The sequence below is a fragment of the Trachurus trachurus genome (assembly GCF_905171665.1).
Source record: "Trachurus trachurus genome assembly, chromosome: 15".
NCBI classification, from domain to species: domain Eukaryota; kingdom Metazoa; phylum Chordata; class Actinopteri; order Carangiformes; family Carangidae; genus Trachurus; species Trachurus trachurus.
Window position 1 is genome coordinate 12513294 of NC_139906.1, and position 14684 is coordinate 12527977.

The 14684-nt window shown below is 43.5% G+C and overlaps 1 protein-coding gene across 1 annotated transcript; it reads right to left on the reverse strand.

Moving 5' to 3' along the window:
* Window positions 1–92: 92 nt before the first annotated feature.
* phyhiplb (phytanoyl-CoA 2-hydroxylase interacting protein-like b) lies at window positions 93–14684 on the reverse strand (the record flags this gene model as incomplete). The annotated part of the gene is made up of 5 exons (XM_083988623.1): window positions 14474–14684; window positions 5160–5356; window positions 3813–3987; window positions 2096–2213; window positions 93–636 (listed from the first exon to the last, which is right to left on the reverse strand). The coding sequence occupies exons 1-5, from the start codon at window positions 14577–14579 to the stop codon at window positions 93–95; spliced, it is 1140 nt and encodes a 379-aa protein (XP_083844749.1). The 5' UTR covers window positions 14580–14684.

The following is a 14684-nucleotide window of genomic DNA, read 5'->3' on the forward strand; positions in this document are numbered from 1 at the left end:
GTTGGTCTGCTTCATCAGTACATGGGTGTTCCTGTGTGTAGAGGTCAGTCACCTCTAGTCCTTCCCTTCCTCTCCTACAATCTGGCCGTTTCTTAGCGTCCCACGCTGATGTTGCAGGTCTTGCAGCTGGGGTCCTTCTTGGCGTTAACTGTGGACATGCTCATCAGCTGGTGCCCGCTGATCTCGGCCACCGTGCCCAGCGTCAGGTCTACGGGCTCCGTGTAGATCACCTCCAGGATGACGTCCTGGGCGTGATGAAAGACGAGGCCGCCGTCGCCCTCTTCTTCCTTCTTGCAGGTGAGGAAGCGGTTGTTGGTGATGTCGAGCGCCGGGAGCCGCTGCTTGCAGAACTCGTCGCCTCTGGAGCCCTTCGGTGCCAGGACCAGGATGACGTAGTGGTAGGCCGTGTACATGCAGTAGAAGTCTCCAAAGTACAGGTTGGTGTCCGGGCTGAAGAGCGTGTCGGCCTGGACCTCGAAGCGCTGGCGGCCGTACGGGGAGTCCTGCGGAGGTTTGCCTGTGTTGAACTCTGTGTTGCAGCTGAAGTAGATGCCCTCCAGCTTGCCGCTGATGGGGGAGCCATGGCTGCCGCTGTTGTCCTTCACTGATGGCACCATCCGGTTCTCTTGCGTCTCCCTGGAATTTGGATTTAAAAAAAGATTTAAAAAAAAAAAGGCTGCAGACATCAAATCAGTTTCCCCTCAGGGTCAATCTGTAACAAAGCTGCATATTGTTTTAATACGCCTCCTCCCTTATCCAATAAAAATCATTTCAAATTGCTAAAAAGCAGTGGCATCACTTTATAAAGTTTCATTATGATATTATAAGATATAAAGAGACAGTATGACACATGATCTGATGGTGTAAGATGCAGTAAACAGAGTGAGCTGTGAATGAAATGCTAATGTAGTTTTTGGAGCTGTAATCATGTTAGACCATTAGGTCTAGTTTGAAACTTAGAGAGAGAAAATTGCTTCACTGAGAAAACAAAATATTTCTTTATCATCTCGAACAAACTGCCAGAAAGCAAAAGCAGCTTTCAGACGGCAAATTAACAGCTGAACATTCAAAAGCAGTGACTGCCTCTGTGGCAGCTGCGAATCTTCCCCCCACAGAGACAATCTGAGCTCCACAGCTCCAATTATGAATCACAATTATACTGCTATCACTCCAGAGATGGTCATTATATCCATAATTGATGCTTTGTTGTGGGCATTATGGAATTATTCAGCTCCAACCCCAGGTCACACGATCAAGAGGCCTCGTCAAGCCGTAACGTCAGTACTGCCGCTGCCCACACGGTGGTGCAGTTCAACAGAAACGCTCTGAGGACGCTGTGGCAGCTGCAACTCAGCAAAAGGGATAGGACTGTCCACATGACGTCATGCTGTAAGGCAACAAAAGGGAGCTAACAAGCTGTGGCTTTAGTACAGAGAGTGTGTGCTTTGTTGGGCTGTGAGCTTTTCCTCCCTGGGAGAGGACAGAGAGAGGCCATTTGGAGAAGAGACAACACCATTACAGTAGGAGGACTAGACAGGAAGTAGGAGAAAATGCACTCACACCGTGGCAGACAAAAAAGCAGTGTACTCTGTAACTGTGACAGCATCTCAGCAAACAACTAAAACAGGCTACTCCAGCTATATTTTCCTCCTCTAGCTGTCACTCCTCCTACATCAAAACTGACTTGTGCAACTTTTGCTGCCACAAGCGAGTTTTTTTTTCTTCTCTCTTTTCTTTCTCCTGCATCCCCCTTAACAACTGTCTGCTGCTGTCTGGCAGAGTTACAGTACACAAGGCTCTGGTGCTTTCCAAAGAAAGAAAAAAAAGGGCAGTGTTTTCTTTTTGTGCTGTACTGGAAGTGTGCAGAGGAAATCACTGGAAGAATCAGATTATGACTCTTCAGATTAATATTGGGCAGAGTCTGCTGCTACAGTAGTCTGACGTACTAATGTGGATTCAGGGAACTAAGCAACCTGCTCCATGCAGCTGCACTCTTCAGCTGAATCTCCTTTTTTTTTTCTCCCCTGGCTACGAGCAGCTTTTTCTTGAGTGGAATACATTAATTAAAAAAACTACGTCATTGTGGTTTGCCTACCTGGCATGGTCGAAGTACTCTTTGTTCTGGTTCCTGTAGAAGACGGAGAAACGCAGCATCCGGCCGGCGATGACCTCTGCCTTCTCCAACAGCTGGTTTAGATGCACGGTGGAATAATCTGGACAAAGACACAACAGAAATCATGCAGAGAATTAATCATGCTGTCATCGCCGACAACGCCAATTTTATTCACACAGCACGTTTTATTACAAGTAAGCTCAATGTGCTTTAGACTGGAAATCAGCAGGCAGCCTTTTTTCCAGAGAGCACGGCCACAGTGACTGAAAGCACCCCGACCAGAGCTGAATCTAATTCTGTTTACAGCCAACACAGACCCACCGCCGGACGACCTGAGGGGCCTGACCAGGTTATGATCAGGAGGATCGGAAATTTACAAATGTCATTAGTTACAAAAGTCATTTGTTAACAAATGTCAGTAGCAATTTCAATGCCAGTGATTTCATTAAGAGTTTAATTCTTTTAAACTGAATGTACTCAAGGATCCTCAGACCCCTCCCTCCCCAGCTTCTTTATATTCATAGGCTGAGGTGACTCAGCATCAAACACCAAAGTCATCTTCAGTCAGTCTTGTAATAAAATCTACTTTCACCCACCACCGTGTAAGCAGCTCTGCCAAATGGGTGTGGAGTTTATCCAAAGCATATCTATATATAAAGCCTATATGTATCTTAAAAAAGATGTAGGCATTTTCCCTCTGTTCAAATTTTGGCACAAGCACTTGAACACCACACACCAGTGTAGAAGATTTGGGTAAAAGAGAAATACTCCGCTCTCTACTGCAACAGTAAGGTCAAACTGAATAGAAATGAAAGGTTGATTAATACTGTAATGTCAAGCAGGTTTTAAACCTCTGCAGACTGAAGGACAAGTCATTCAGTGGTGCAGCAGTTTTTTTTAGCCTGTTATTCATATTAATGGAAGGTCTTAGCCGCATCTTAAACCATCTTTAATCTTTTCGTACTTTGCCTCCATCACACACAGTACAGTCCAAGCTTACTATATCTCAACAACTATGTGGTTAATTGCCATGAGATTATACAAACACACACGGTCCCTGACGATGGTTCATAATGATTTTGATGATCAACACCTGTAGCACAACATTTTTTTTTTTGGTTTTGAGTGAAATGTTTTGACATCGGTTGGATGAATTTGGTTCAGATATTCAATCCCACTTTGGTTTATGACAAGCTTGAGACATCCCCATCAGCTTAGCAGAAAAAAGTAAGCATGCTAATGTGGTGACTTACAAGATGTGTGTGCCTTCGACCACAGCTACCCCCCCCCCCCCCCCCATCCTCTCTTATAGATTCTGCCCTTAACACTCCATGCCATCATCTCTCCCCTCCCCCACACTAAGCCTCTCGCCAGCGATGTTGAACTTAGTGACCTCAGCATCAGAAGATATACAGCATTGCTCCCCTCCTTCCTCTAATCCTTCTTTTTCCTCCCCATCCCCTCCTCCACCCACCTCTCCATCCATCTTTCCATCCACTCAGTCTAAATTAGCCTCCCTTCAACATTCACCCTCACACTGTGTGTTGTGCACCACCATCACAGCCCTCTCTCACTAAAACCCCCTTTTTCTATTGTGCTCTGTGTTTCACTTGGTCACTTCCAAAATCAAAGGCAGCGATGATGTCACACTTCTTGAAAACATATGGACTCGCGTGGCACTGTAAGCTGTATTACTCACCAGCAGTGCAGAACTCGATAATCTCGCTCCACTCGGAGACGGCGTAGTCCCCGTCAGTCTGTTTGGATGCGGTCTGAACGGCCACGGTGTACTCTGTGCGTGGGCTCAGGAACCAGTGGCCCCGAACCGTCATGGGCAGGGGCACTGCCTTGGCCACCAGCTTGGTAGGAACATCCTGAGAGAGAAGGGGGAGAGGAGGGAAGGCAACGGGAGGTGAATGACGACAGGAAGGAATGAGTCAGAAAATACTCCATTAATGGCTTTCTTTCAGCCTCATGCAGGGATTTGCGGACACCTGCTTGTAGGGTCATTTCACAATCAGGATGTTAACATTATCAACTGTAAAACTTTCTAAACTTCAACCTGGAAAGTAGACAGACTGCACAAATTTATAAGAGGCAAAACCAAGCAAATGATTTATACTTCAAGTAAGAAGAAACAAACACAGAGAGAGAAAAGAGGGAGACAAGAAAGATAAAGAACCAAAACATCTCAAATGGTCCAGCACAGAGAGCTGGGGAGAAAAGAGAGTGCATCAGGGGACTGACAGATAGAGATAAAGAGGGTGAGCTTGAAGAAATGAACAAAGAGTAAGACAGGTGCAACGGCTATCAGAGGAGAAACCCTTAACTTAACTACACAGCGCTCAGGAAGTGACTACGGGAGGAAAGGAAGTGCACCGATAAAAGGAGCCTCTAAGATCAAACCAGATCAGTGACTACCACTGAAGGAGCGGCCGTCTTCCTGCTGCTCTCAGGCTGTGTGAGTGATATTAGCCTATTAGAGCTCGGAGCAACGGCTCGCCGTGCAGTCTTTGAACCAAACCACCTTGAAATCAGCCTTTTTGCCTCTAGCATGGAAAAAGAAAGGTTATCTGAAGGCAAAACTTGGCGTATCAGTGTTACATGTTTCAGACCAAAGATGATCAAACCTACAGATCTTTAGCATTGAAAAATATCATCACTAATACTGTATGACACTGCAGAATAGTTGCAGCCATGTCGGCTGAACTGGCGCTTGTATATTTTTGCTGCTTTCTTGGCTAAAAAATAGATTTAAATCTCAAGTGCACTTTTACCTGGTTAAGTAAAGGATTGGATTATTGAGGGGCTTAATCATATTTTTATGATTTGCTGAAGAGTACTTAAAGATTTATCTTGATTTGTACTGGCACGTTGCCCAGTTTGTGCTCCAGTGGCTTATTGTGATTTGAGCGGTGAATGACATTTTCGCAAACCCTCTTGTTCTTGACAAATTCCTTCCTTTCTCTGAGACTACAACAAGAGGCTTTTTGTTGAGTCATGTCTCCGTGGCGCTGCCGTTCATCTGGGCTGACTCCAGCGTTACCTTGTGCTTGAACTTGTTGGAGTTCTTGTTCTCCTTCTTGTTCAGGTCGATGAAGTAGTGTGTGATGCGCTCCTTGCTGCGCGCCTCCATGTCCCAGCAGATCTTGAAGGAGTCGCAGGTGATGTTGCTGATCTTGATGTTCTGAGGAACAGGAAGCTCCTCCATCTCAGAGATGCTGCCGTCCTGGGATTTACTGCCTGCGAAGGAGGAAAAAAACAATAAGCAGTGTTTATATAGAGCAACATAGAACAATATTTACCAAAACAAAATCATATAGTTGGTATTGACTGTAGGAATCCTCCGGGAACACAGATCAGTGCTCTGGCAAGTGAAGCTCAGTTAAATTCAATATAATTATAAATATCAGTTTTGAATCTTTGCTCACAATGTCTTGCGGACAATGATTGATTTTTATTTTTAAGAAACTATGCTTCTGTCTCTCTCTTCTCTTTTTACTGACTGCAAACCCTCCATACCAGTCTCCCAGTAATTACCCCACAGACAAGTACTCACAGTGGTATATCGGCCATATCACGACACTCATGCACAAAGAAGTGCCTGCATTGCCAGCTACCATATATGTTGCCATGGAAACACATCAGTCCCTCACCACACACACACACCTAACTGCTTTTTCCCAGAGCATATGTGCCATTAAATATTTCAAACACTGCTGATTGAATCTCCTCTCTGGACAGAGATGAATTCATTTATAATCAGCAGGGAGGGGGAAAAAAAGAGAGAGCAACTCTTCACTCTTCACATGAGCCGGCAGCAATATTCAATTAAAGTAGTGGTGAAAGTCATTGAAGTTCAGCCATTCAGTTAAGTTGAGTAAACTTCAATTTCACACTTTTTTTTGTCATGCCACTCCTACCCCACTTGGCCTTGGGCAGAGAGGCCATTACAACATTGTTTTCCCTCATCCATTAGTCAGGTCTGTGTGAGTGACACAACATGTAGCAAATGACTACAACCCAGAGTGCACGCTGAGGCCAGTGAAAATGTCAATGGTTGAATGAGAGCTTTGTAGTATTAGGATGAATATAGACTATAGACGCCCACTTGGCATGGCAACAATGTGTTTTCTGTACGCGCTCTCTGGGGTCCAAACACGAGAGTGAGTAAAATACAAGAATGCAGAATTTGGGAGTTATGCACAAACACGACTTTACTCTATAGAGAGTGAAACAATGGCAGGAGCAGCGGAGCATGGGACATCCATCTCCACTCATCAGCTGAGAGAGGGCGAGATAAAAGAGTAATCCCATAATTGGGCTGTGTGGACGCTCCTGTCTCACCTCCACACAACTATCTAACTGAGCTGCATTTGAAGATAGATTCACTTTGGGAAATAGCCAGACACAAGGTCATCCCTACACTCAGTGTGCTACTTGCCCTTGAGAGTTGCCTTGCAATTATATTCTTGGCTCATTTTCAGATCATGATTTATGGCCCTTTTAAAATTAAGTCCATAAGAGACAAATATATGGTCTTTACCACCAAACCACCTCCAGACCAGACCAGACCAGACCCCACCCCCCACCTAATCACTACTAGCTGATTACCACAAATAATCATCTTTAACCTAAATAGTAAGGCCTCTTATTGTGACGTGCTTGGACAACACTGCTGCTCACGATCAGCTGAATCTCTCTACATTATAGACTTGAATGTGGAAATGTGGTATGTTATAAATCTTTACACCACAGCAAGACAGTGCATTTTAAATATATTATCTGGATTTACTGTACATGGTTAATCTATACATTAAGGGCACTGGAGGGATTCCTGAATATGTAACCATGTAAACAGGCCAAAAGTTACATCCGCAGCCTAATTGCACTATGCTGGGTTCTCAGACATTATCCGGGCACTTCTAGTCCTCTCTACTTTGATCTGTAAAAAGAAAAAACTCTGATCCTGCTGTTGGTCCAACTTTAAAGACCATCTCATTGTACTTAAACCCCACTGAGCGGATACGTTTGGCTCAGACTGAGAGGGTCAACACAGGCCATGACGGTGCACACCTCTGTCAGAAAATACACTGACCAGACAGTGATCTCAGCGCCTGTAACGTCTGACTCATGTGATTTTCTGTTGACAAAGACAAGGCCTATTATCACTCTCCAAGATCTGTGTCAGGAAAAGATGAAATATAGCCACAGGAGGTGAGATATGAGTTTTTTTTAAACCATGTTTGAGTAACACACAAAGTACAGGTTTATTTTAAATGTGGATATTACTGCATAATCTATAGGAATTATTAGGCTTAGCATACACTTTCAAAATACTCCTTCTATTCCAAATCCTCATCCTCAAGCTACCTGCAGTGTATGACTGTAAACACGAACCTAAACCAAACAAACACCAAAGATGAAAAACCTGCTAACTCAGTTGCTGCGTTTTGCCTGAAGCACCGTAAGTTCTTCGTCTTCTGCCCCTCAAAATGTTAAAATGTCAACAATAATCTTTCCCTTCAAACACTCCAACAGGAGACTGAAGGAGGTCTCTGCCCTCCCACCTCCTGCAAACACTCCTCGGTGCTGACGTAGCCCCTGTTTACTCTAATGCTCTCCTAACGAACCTGCAAATGGAGGCACAGTAGGGCTTTCCGAACACAGTCAGATATTGCCGACATGACACTCTGAAGGCAACTCAGTCCAGCTGAATGTGATGTTATCAGAGAAAAACAAGTGTTAGATGCTAAATAAAAGGAAATGCTCACAAGACAGACAGTTCCCCTTTTCTCTATATGTTTTCTTGAAGGGAAACAGTTTATAAAAACATTAATTTTATAAAGATAGATAGAATAAATGCCAACAAGCCGATGATTCATTCTCAAAACGAATGCATACAATTAACCTCATGTAATACAGGTTGTCTTGCCTGCAGGTAAACACAACAGTTTTGTGAGATACAGTGGCTCAGCTCTGCTCTGCTCTGAATCCTCCGGGAGCCTGAGAGCACACCATGAAAGATGGAGGAGCGAAAGCCAAGCGGGATGAAGGTCAAGCATTAAGAGAGAGAGTAAAACCTTTTACAGTCTCAAATGGGAGGTCTAAACCCTTGGAGTGACTTAAATTTATATGCCAGTTTTACACCACCGCTCTTGCCTCTTCATCCTCGCATCCAGGTTGCGCAGCAGTAGCCAATATTCATTTTGTTGAGTCATAATTTAACCATGCAACCAATCAGACTGTAAAGTCTATCTGTTGTTATTGTGGTTTTATTATTTATTGCACTGCATTATAACACTACACATGAGGTGGGGGGGTTTTTGCCTAATCATGATCATGCAAAATGAGAGTCAGCTTTTGAGCCCTTGCTTAGCAGCTTAGGAACACAGATTACTCATGCTGTGCACACACATGCACAGGGGGGTTCAACATGACATATGAGTGCAGTCTGCTTGATACGTAAGAGCATTGTATATGCTGTACATGCTTAAGAGAAAATGCTGCACACGGAAAAAATTGGCACTCCTGCAAATGGACAGCCCCATTCTGCTAAAACCCTATCAAATGGACCTTACTGTGTACTGCCTTTTTACTCAGTGTGCAGTCGAATGCCAGTGTAGAATAGCAATGGATGCAGAAGGATCAATAAAAATCTTGTTAACATGCATACATTGGGCCATCCTAATGGCTCTCTGTGGTAGGATTTGTTACAGTCACACCTGGCTTGGTGCTGTGAATTACTTCTTAGCGCTGGTTTACTGGTGAGAGGTAAGTGATTAGATTTCCATTCAGGCCATCGAGACAATACTCGAAATTACACTGGTGGTTGGTGATAAAAGCATCCACCATGTGAGACGACGGTGCTCCATTTGAAGGTCCACGCTTCTTAATTATAAAACAACTCAACTTTCAGTCAAGGTTAATGCTGAAAAATCAATTTGGAAAGTATTTCTGGCATGTACGCAATGTGGAAAAAAAGAACTGGCCAACGATAGTAGCGCTGACTGCTTTTGACTGCACAAGTGGGCACTCATTTCAGACAGACGAGCCTCCTACTTTTTTAAGTTGCAGTGCTGGGTCTAAATTTGAACTGTAGACATGAGCAGAGCAACAGACACTCAGTACTGTTGTTTGCAGGCTTTTGAAAATCACTCCTTTGTTTCTCTCACAGGCTGAGAACCGTGCTCGGAGCGGGAGAAGCTGCCAAAAGAAAAGCATCTTTCTCTCAGGGTGAGACAGACAATGCCCTGTTCATCGGGGTTACCCAGTTTGTGTTCCACCTTTCACAAATCAATACGCTCCTGAATAGCAAACAAAGACGTAGTAAAGACACTTTAATAACAAACTTTAGTTGTTAAAAAGGGCCTGTCGATTCACGATTGACCCATCCCTATTCTTACAAATAAATGAAAGAAAAGACCCTTGAGGAGGACAGATCGAAAACCGGAGTGAGTCATCATTCCCCATTTGCATAGAATTTGAATTCTCAAACAAGAGGCTGCTGTGAAATCCTTCAGCTTTTTTTCAGCTTTCTTTTCTTTATAGAGGGACATGCACCAGCAGTGAGCCACTGACAGAAAAAAAATTAGATTGAATGTTTGAAGTTGATTTTCATCGCTAGACACTGTAGCCAGTCCCGAATATCACAGTAAAGTCAATTAAAAGTGAACACATTAGCAGCTAATAAATGACTGCTTGGTACCTGTACCTCTTGCCAGCACAGTCATGGCACAACTGTTCACATTGAACACTGGCCAAGCTAAAATGCCAGCTTACTCAGTCAGTGCTTTATGTCATAAGGCCGGCCTGCTGTTGCCCCATATTGGAACATATTGGATAAGCTCTACTCAAGTCCACCATGTAACAGTTATCACAGGGGGTACTAATGTATGAAAGACTAAGAGCCTACTACCATGAGGCTGTGCTTTGATTCGGCAGTGCTTTGAGCAAAATGCCCAAATCGGCATGCTGACAATGACAATGTAAACATATTACAGTAATGTCCATCATCTTTAGCTTATCATGTGAGCATGCTTACATTGGCTAATTACTGTAGCAGTAAGTTGGCTGTTGTCGGTGTCATTTGCAGGTATTTGCATTCACTCATTTGCTTTTATCCAAAGAGACCTAAGAGTCAAGGACAGCACTTAAGCTCAAGTAGAGTAGGAGAACTTGAAGTAAGGGGTAAGTACTAAATCTCTTCAAGATAGGAGGGCCAGCCCTTAATCTGGTGGCCTTTTGTTGTTCATGTTGCCAATGAGAATGATCTGAATTGTGATTGTTTTGTGTGCAGGCATTGCAGTGCTAGATGAAGTTCCTTGGAGAAATGCAGTTGCCAAAAAGGAGAATAAGCCTGGATGATTGGGCTCAAGTAGATAGGTGCAGAAGAATTAATCTGCAGGAAAGTAATGATTCAGGTGGCCATGGGTCAGTGGAGGTCCAGAGGAGTGACGTGCTATTTTTGGGCTGATCAGACACTTTATGGTATATTCTGGACCATCAGCGCAGGTTTCACTGTAGTGATAACCATGGCCTGTACCAAGAGTCGTCTGGTGATCTTAGTCAGGACCTTATTTTTCTCATACTGCAAAACGGTGACAGATGTAACATGGTTAAAGAAGGGTAACTGAGTCACTCACTTTCTGACAGCCTTGGTTTGGGTGAGAGATGTGGGGGCGATTTTAAGGTTGAGAATGTGATGGACAGACTGGTGGCTGGAATGATTCAGAGTTCAGTCTTAGGGGTGTTTAGTTAGAGGAGACATTCATTCATTCATTCATCCATCCATCCATCCGAGAGACAAGCTGAGACCATGGGGTCCATTTATTGGGAAGGACCAGTAGTTGGGTGTCATCTGCATATTGATAAATGAAGCCATGGCAGCAGAAAACTGAAGGCAAGAAGATTGTGTATATTCAAAGAAGAAGGGGCTCCAGTAACAATCTTTTTGCTCACCTGTGATAATATGAATGTAAAGAATGAATGAGTGAATAAAGAAATGGATCATTGCCATGACACACTGAAGAAACACCCAGTGAGATACAGTGGGTTCAAACTCAGAGATGCCTATATCTGGGAGTACAGATAGCAGGATGTGGTGGGCTCCTAGTGGATCCAGTAAGGAAAGAGTAGAGCTGGATAAAAACTGTATCCAACATGGATATCAAAATGTCAAAACTAATTACAATCCATCCAAATATAGTTGAGACATTTCACAGGGAAAAACAGCGACAAAAGTCAAGATCAATAAAAACAGTAGACTTTGTCCCCTCTAAGGATCTTGAATATCTATTCACATTTCATGGCAATCCATGCTTTAGTTGTTGAGTTTCATCAGTCAGAACTCAGGTGTTGGACTGATGCTACCATCACTGGAGGCACACTACTAGAATAGCATTGGCTACAAAAATATTTCATCATCATCTGAAATGCATTTGGAATAATGATATAAAAAAGGTCCCTGCATAATCATTTCTCCCAATACCTACTACTTAATCTCGTAAAACTTCTCGTCATGCCGTTTCTCTTCTTCACTGTGATTTTGTGGGGATTTAAAAGTAAGCCTTTTGTTTAAGTGTTGTGACGCTGCATTGAGGAAACAATGCAATTCTCAATAAGTAATTGGCAGGCTCAGCGTGGGGGCACCTTTAAGGCTTTTCTATCTGTTTATCTGTCTGTCTATCGCAGACAGACACACATGCGCACATACAAACACAAGCTGGCAGACTGAGCGTGTCACAGCTGGAGTGGCAGTATTTTGGGCAGAGAGATTTCACAGAGTGCAGACACAGTACTTGTGCATAAATGGCAGTCATCCATCAAGCCAACTTAATTATGTCAGCAGCCACAGCGCAAAGGTCTTCAGAGACATGTTGTGTGTATTTCATTACCCCCTGTAAGTACACGCTAACTGTGGATATAAAATCAAAATGGTGGTCTAAGTCAGCCTGGCAGAGATTGGTGACAAATTTGTATCCAGTAGCCAACAACATAATAGAGGCAGGTCTCTGTGTCTGCCAGATCTCTGCACAACAGAGGCAGAAGCTTGTTATTCATAAGTGAAGATTTTGAAATTTTCCCACTGCTAATCACTCTTGGAAAAACATTCCCTGCCCCCTACTCATTCATGTCAACCCCATCCCTAAACTGAACCATTAAGGCTGCAACACCCCCTCTAACACAAGATACACAGAGAAACAACTTGTAGCCCACACAGTCCTTTTGTGCATTGAAATGCTCAAACAGTCCTCAGTGTGTGTGCGAAGAGAGCTCTTTCCCACAGACTGAACCCAAGCTGCATGCATTTCCATTTGCTAGGTCAGCATAGGCACATAAGCCTCTCCTGCTGGCAATTAAATATTAATGGATTTGGGAGATAAATTTAGAAAGCTATGTGAAACTGAAATGAATATGGTCCTTGGAAGAATGTGCGTATTGACCCGATAATAAAAGTCCTTTTCCAAGAAAGCTAAAATTGGGATGTGAAGTCCAATCCATCGGGTGTGGCAGAGAAAGTATGAACAATACCATATTTCTGAAGGTCAATTTAGAAACTGCTACATCAGAGTTTAGGGAGTGGTCAAAATAACAGGAATGCTTATAAGATCCAATGTGAATTTATCATCATATGTTTCTTCACTTACTGTTCACTGAAAAAGTCAAACCAAGGGGAGCAGATCACCTGCTTAGCAATAAGTAATAATTTCTCACTCTTCATCATAAAGATCAAGTATGTTGTCCTCATTAATAAATTATTCTTAAGAGGAAACACAAGTGACTTACACTGGCATGCAGTGATCATCCTTCAGCTGCACTTATGATAAGACATAAAGTTCTGTATCTGAACTGACATCTCTAGAGTTTACGACAACCACCAATTGTGCTGCTCAATAAACAGAGTCTGTGGGTGTCACACGCACTATTTACAATGGGTAAGCTTCTTGACAAATAGAAAAGTGGCCGTTCTGCTGCAAACACCAGGCTTATCAAAAAAAAAAAAAAAAAAAAACCTTGCCGGTAAACCTGCAGCAGAGGAGGCTCAATGCTGGCACAGGGGTCCATTAGAGACGTCCAGCCCTAGTCTGTACACCATTATTAAAATTAGAGCTTTAAAATCAGGCCAGCAAAGCACTAAGAGGATATAAAATGCATCCTGCTGTATTACATTATGAGAGGCAGCTCTAGCAGATGAGAAAACGAGTCAGTGTGGCTCAACGACTGCACTAAAGATCAGATGCTGGGGGTCATTTGAAGGCTCAATGAAGACAGACCACTGACTGACTGCATGGACACTTTCACAAACCACATTCAGACCAAGATAATCTGGTGGGCTAGAGCTATAAGAAAATGAAACCCATTCAGATACGCAAAAAGGTGGTGAGATATAATTTGATTGCTGTGAACGTGAATCAATCTACAATTTTAATTAAAAACCAGATCTTTGTGAGTCTTGCCTGTGGAATCAATGGTTTGTAATTTCACTGATGGGTGTGTATAGGGCTGCACCGCTCCTGCACATGTGGGTGCAGCCATGTTTGAGTCTCTCATTCTCTCCTGATGATGACTTGCTTTTTTCCCCCCTCCACACCATTATATTCGCATCAGGGTTAAGCCTGCTCATGTTCTGGGGGAGAAAAAAACTGCTTATCCATTATGACATTGGAAAACTGGCTTAAATATGCCTTCTAATCTGTGATCAAATTCATATCAGCTCTTTATTTGATGGTAAATACCCAGAAAACTTTTTAATTCTGGCGAGTCAGCCACAGGCTATTAAGGTGGATGACTTGATTAATTACAAATTTAAAGTATAAAGGGGGGAGTTTAGTGAGTTGATGATAGGATGTAAAAAATAAAAACAGTCATAACAGAATAAAAAACTATAGCTAAGCTGTCATGTGCTTTGAGCAAATAAACTGAAGAAGCCAGCTCCCCTAGTAAAAGACCAGAAGCAGCAGTTAGGCGCGGTGGCAGCCGGCCTCTGTCCATGTCTGTGGTGCTGAAATAAAGATATTCATCGCTTCATATTGTTTTGCATAATGCAGTTTGCAGGCATTTTGCGCGGGGACTTTCTTCTTGAATCTTATGAATGAAGAAAACCTTGTTGGCACCACTGTAAAGACGCTCAGCTATTCCACACACGCACGAGCGCACCATCCATCCATCCAAGGAAACCGGCGGAGCCACCGGCCCCTATTCCCTTCTAACACACAATACGGGTAACAGCATGCAGCTACAACCCAATGACAAACAGTGTGCACGCGTTGCACCGACTCTGGCATAAAGAACGGGGCCTGATGCACCGACACAATGCGGGAATGTGAAAAGCAAAAGCAAAAAAAAATCCATCCTTACCATCTCGTTCGCATAACTGTATGGCGTCTAAACTCAGGTCCTTGATCATCCCCTCGCAGGGACTTAATGGACTGGTGATGTTGTGCGCCAAGCCTGGTACCTCCATCTCTGCAGAAGAGCCTGGATGATGCTACTGGTGGTGAGGAGCTGTCGCTGGCCAAATATCGTCCGTGGGACTTGCACGACCAACAGGCTTTCTCTGTCCACGATG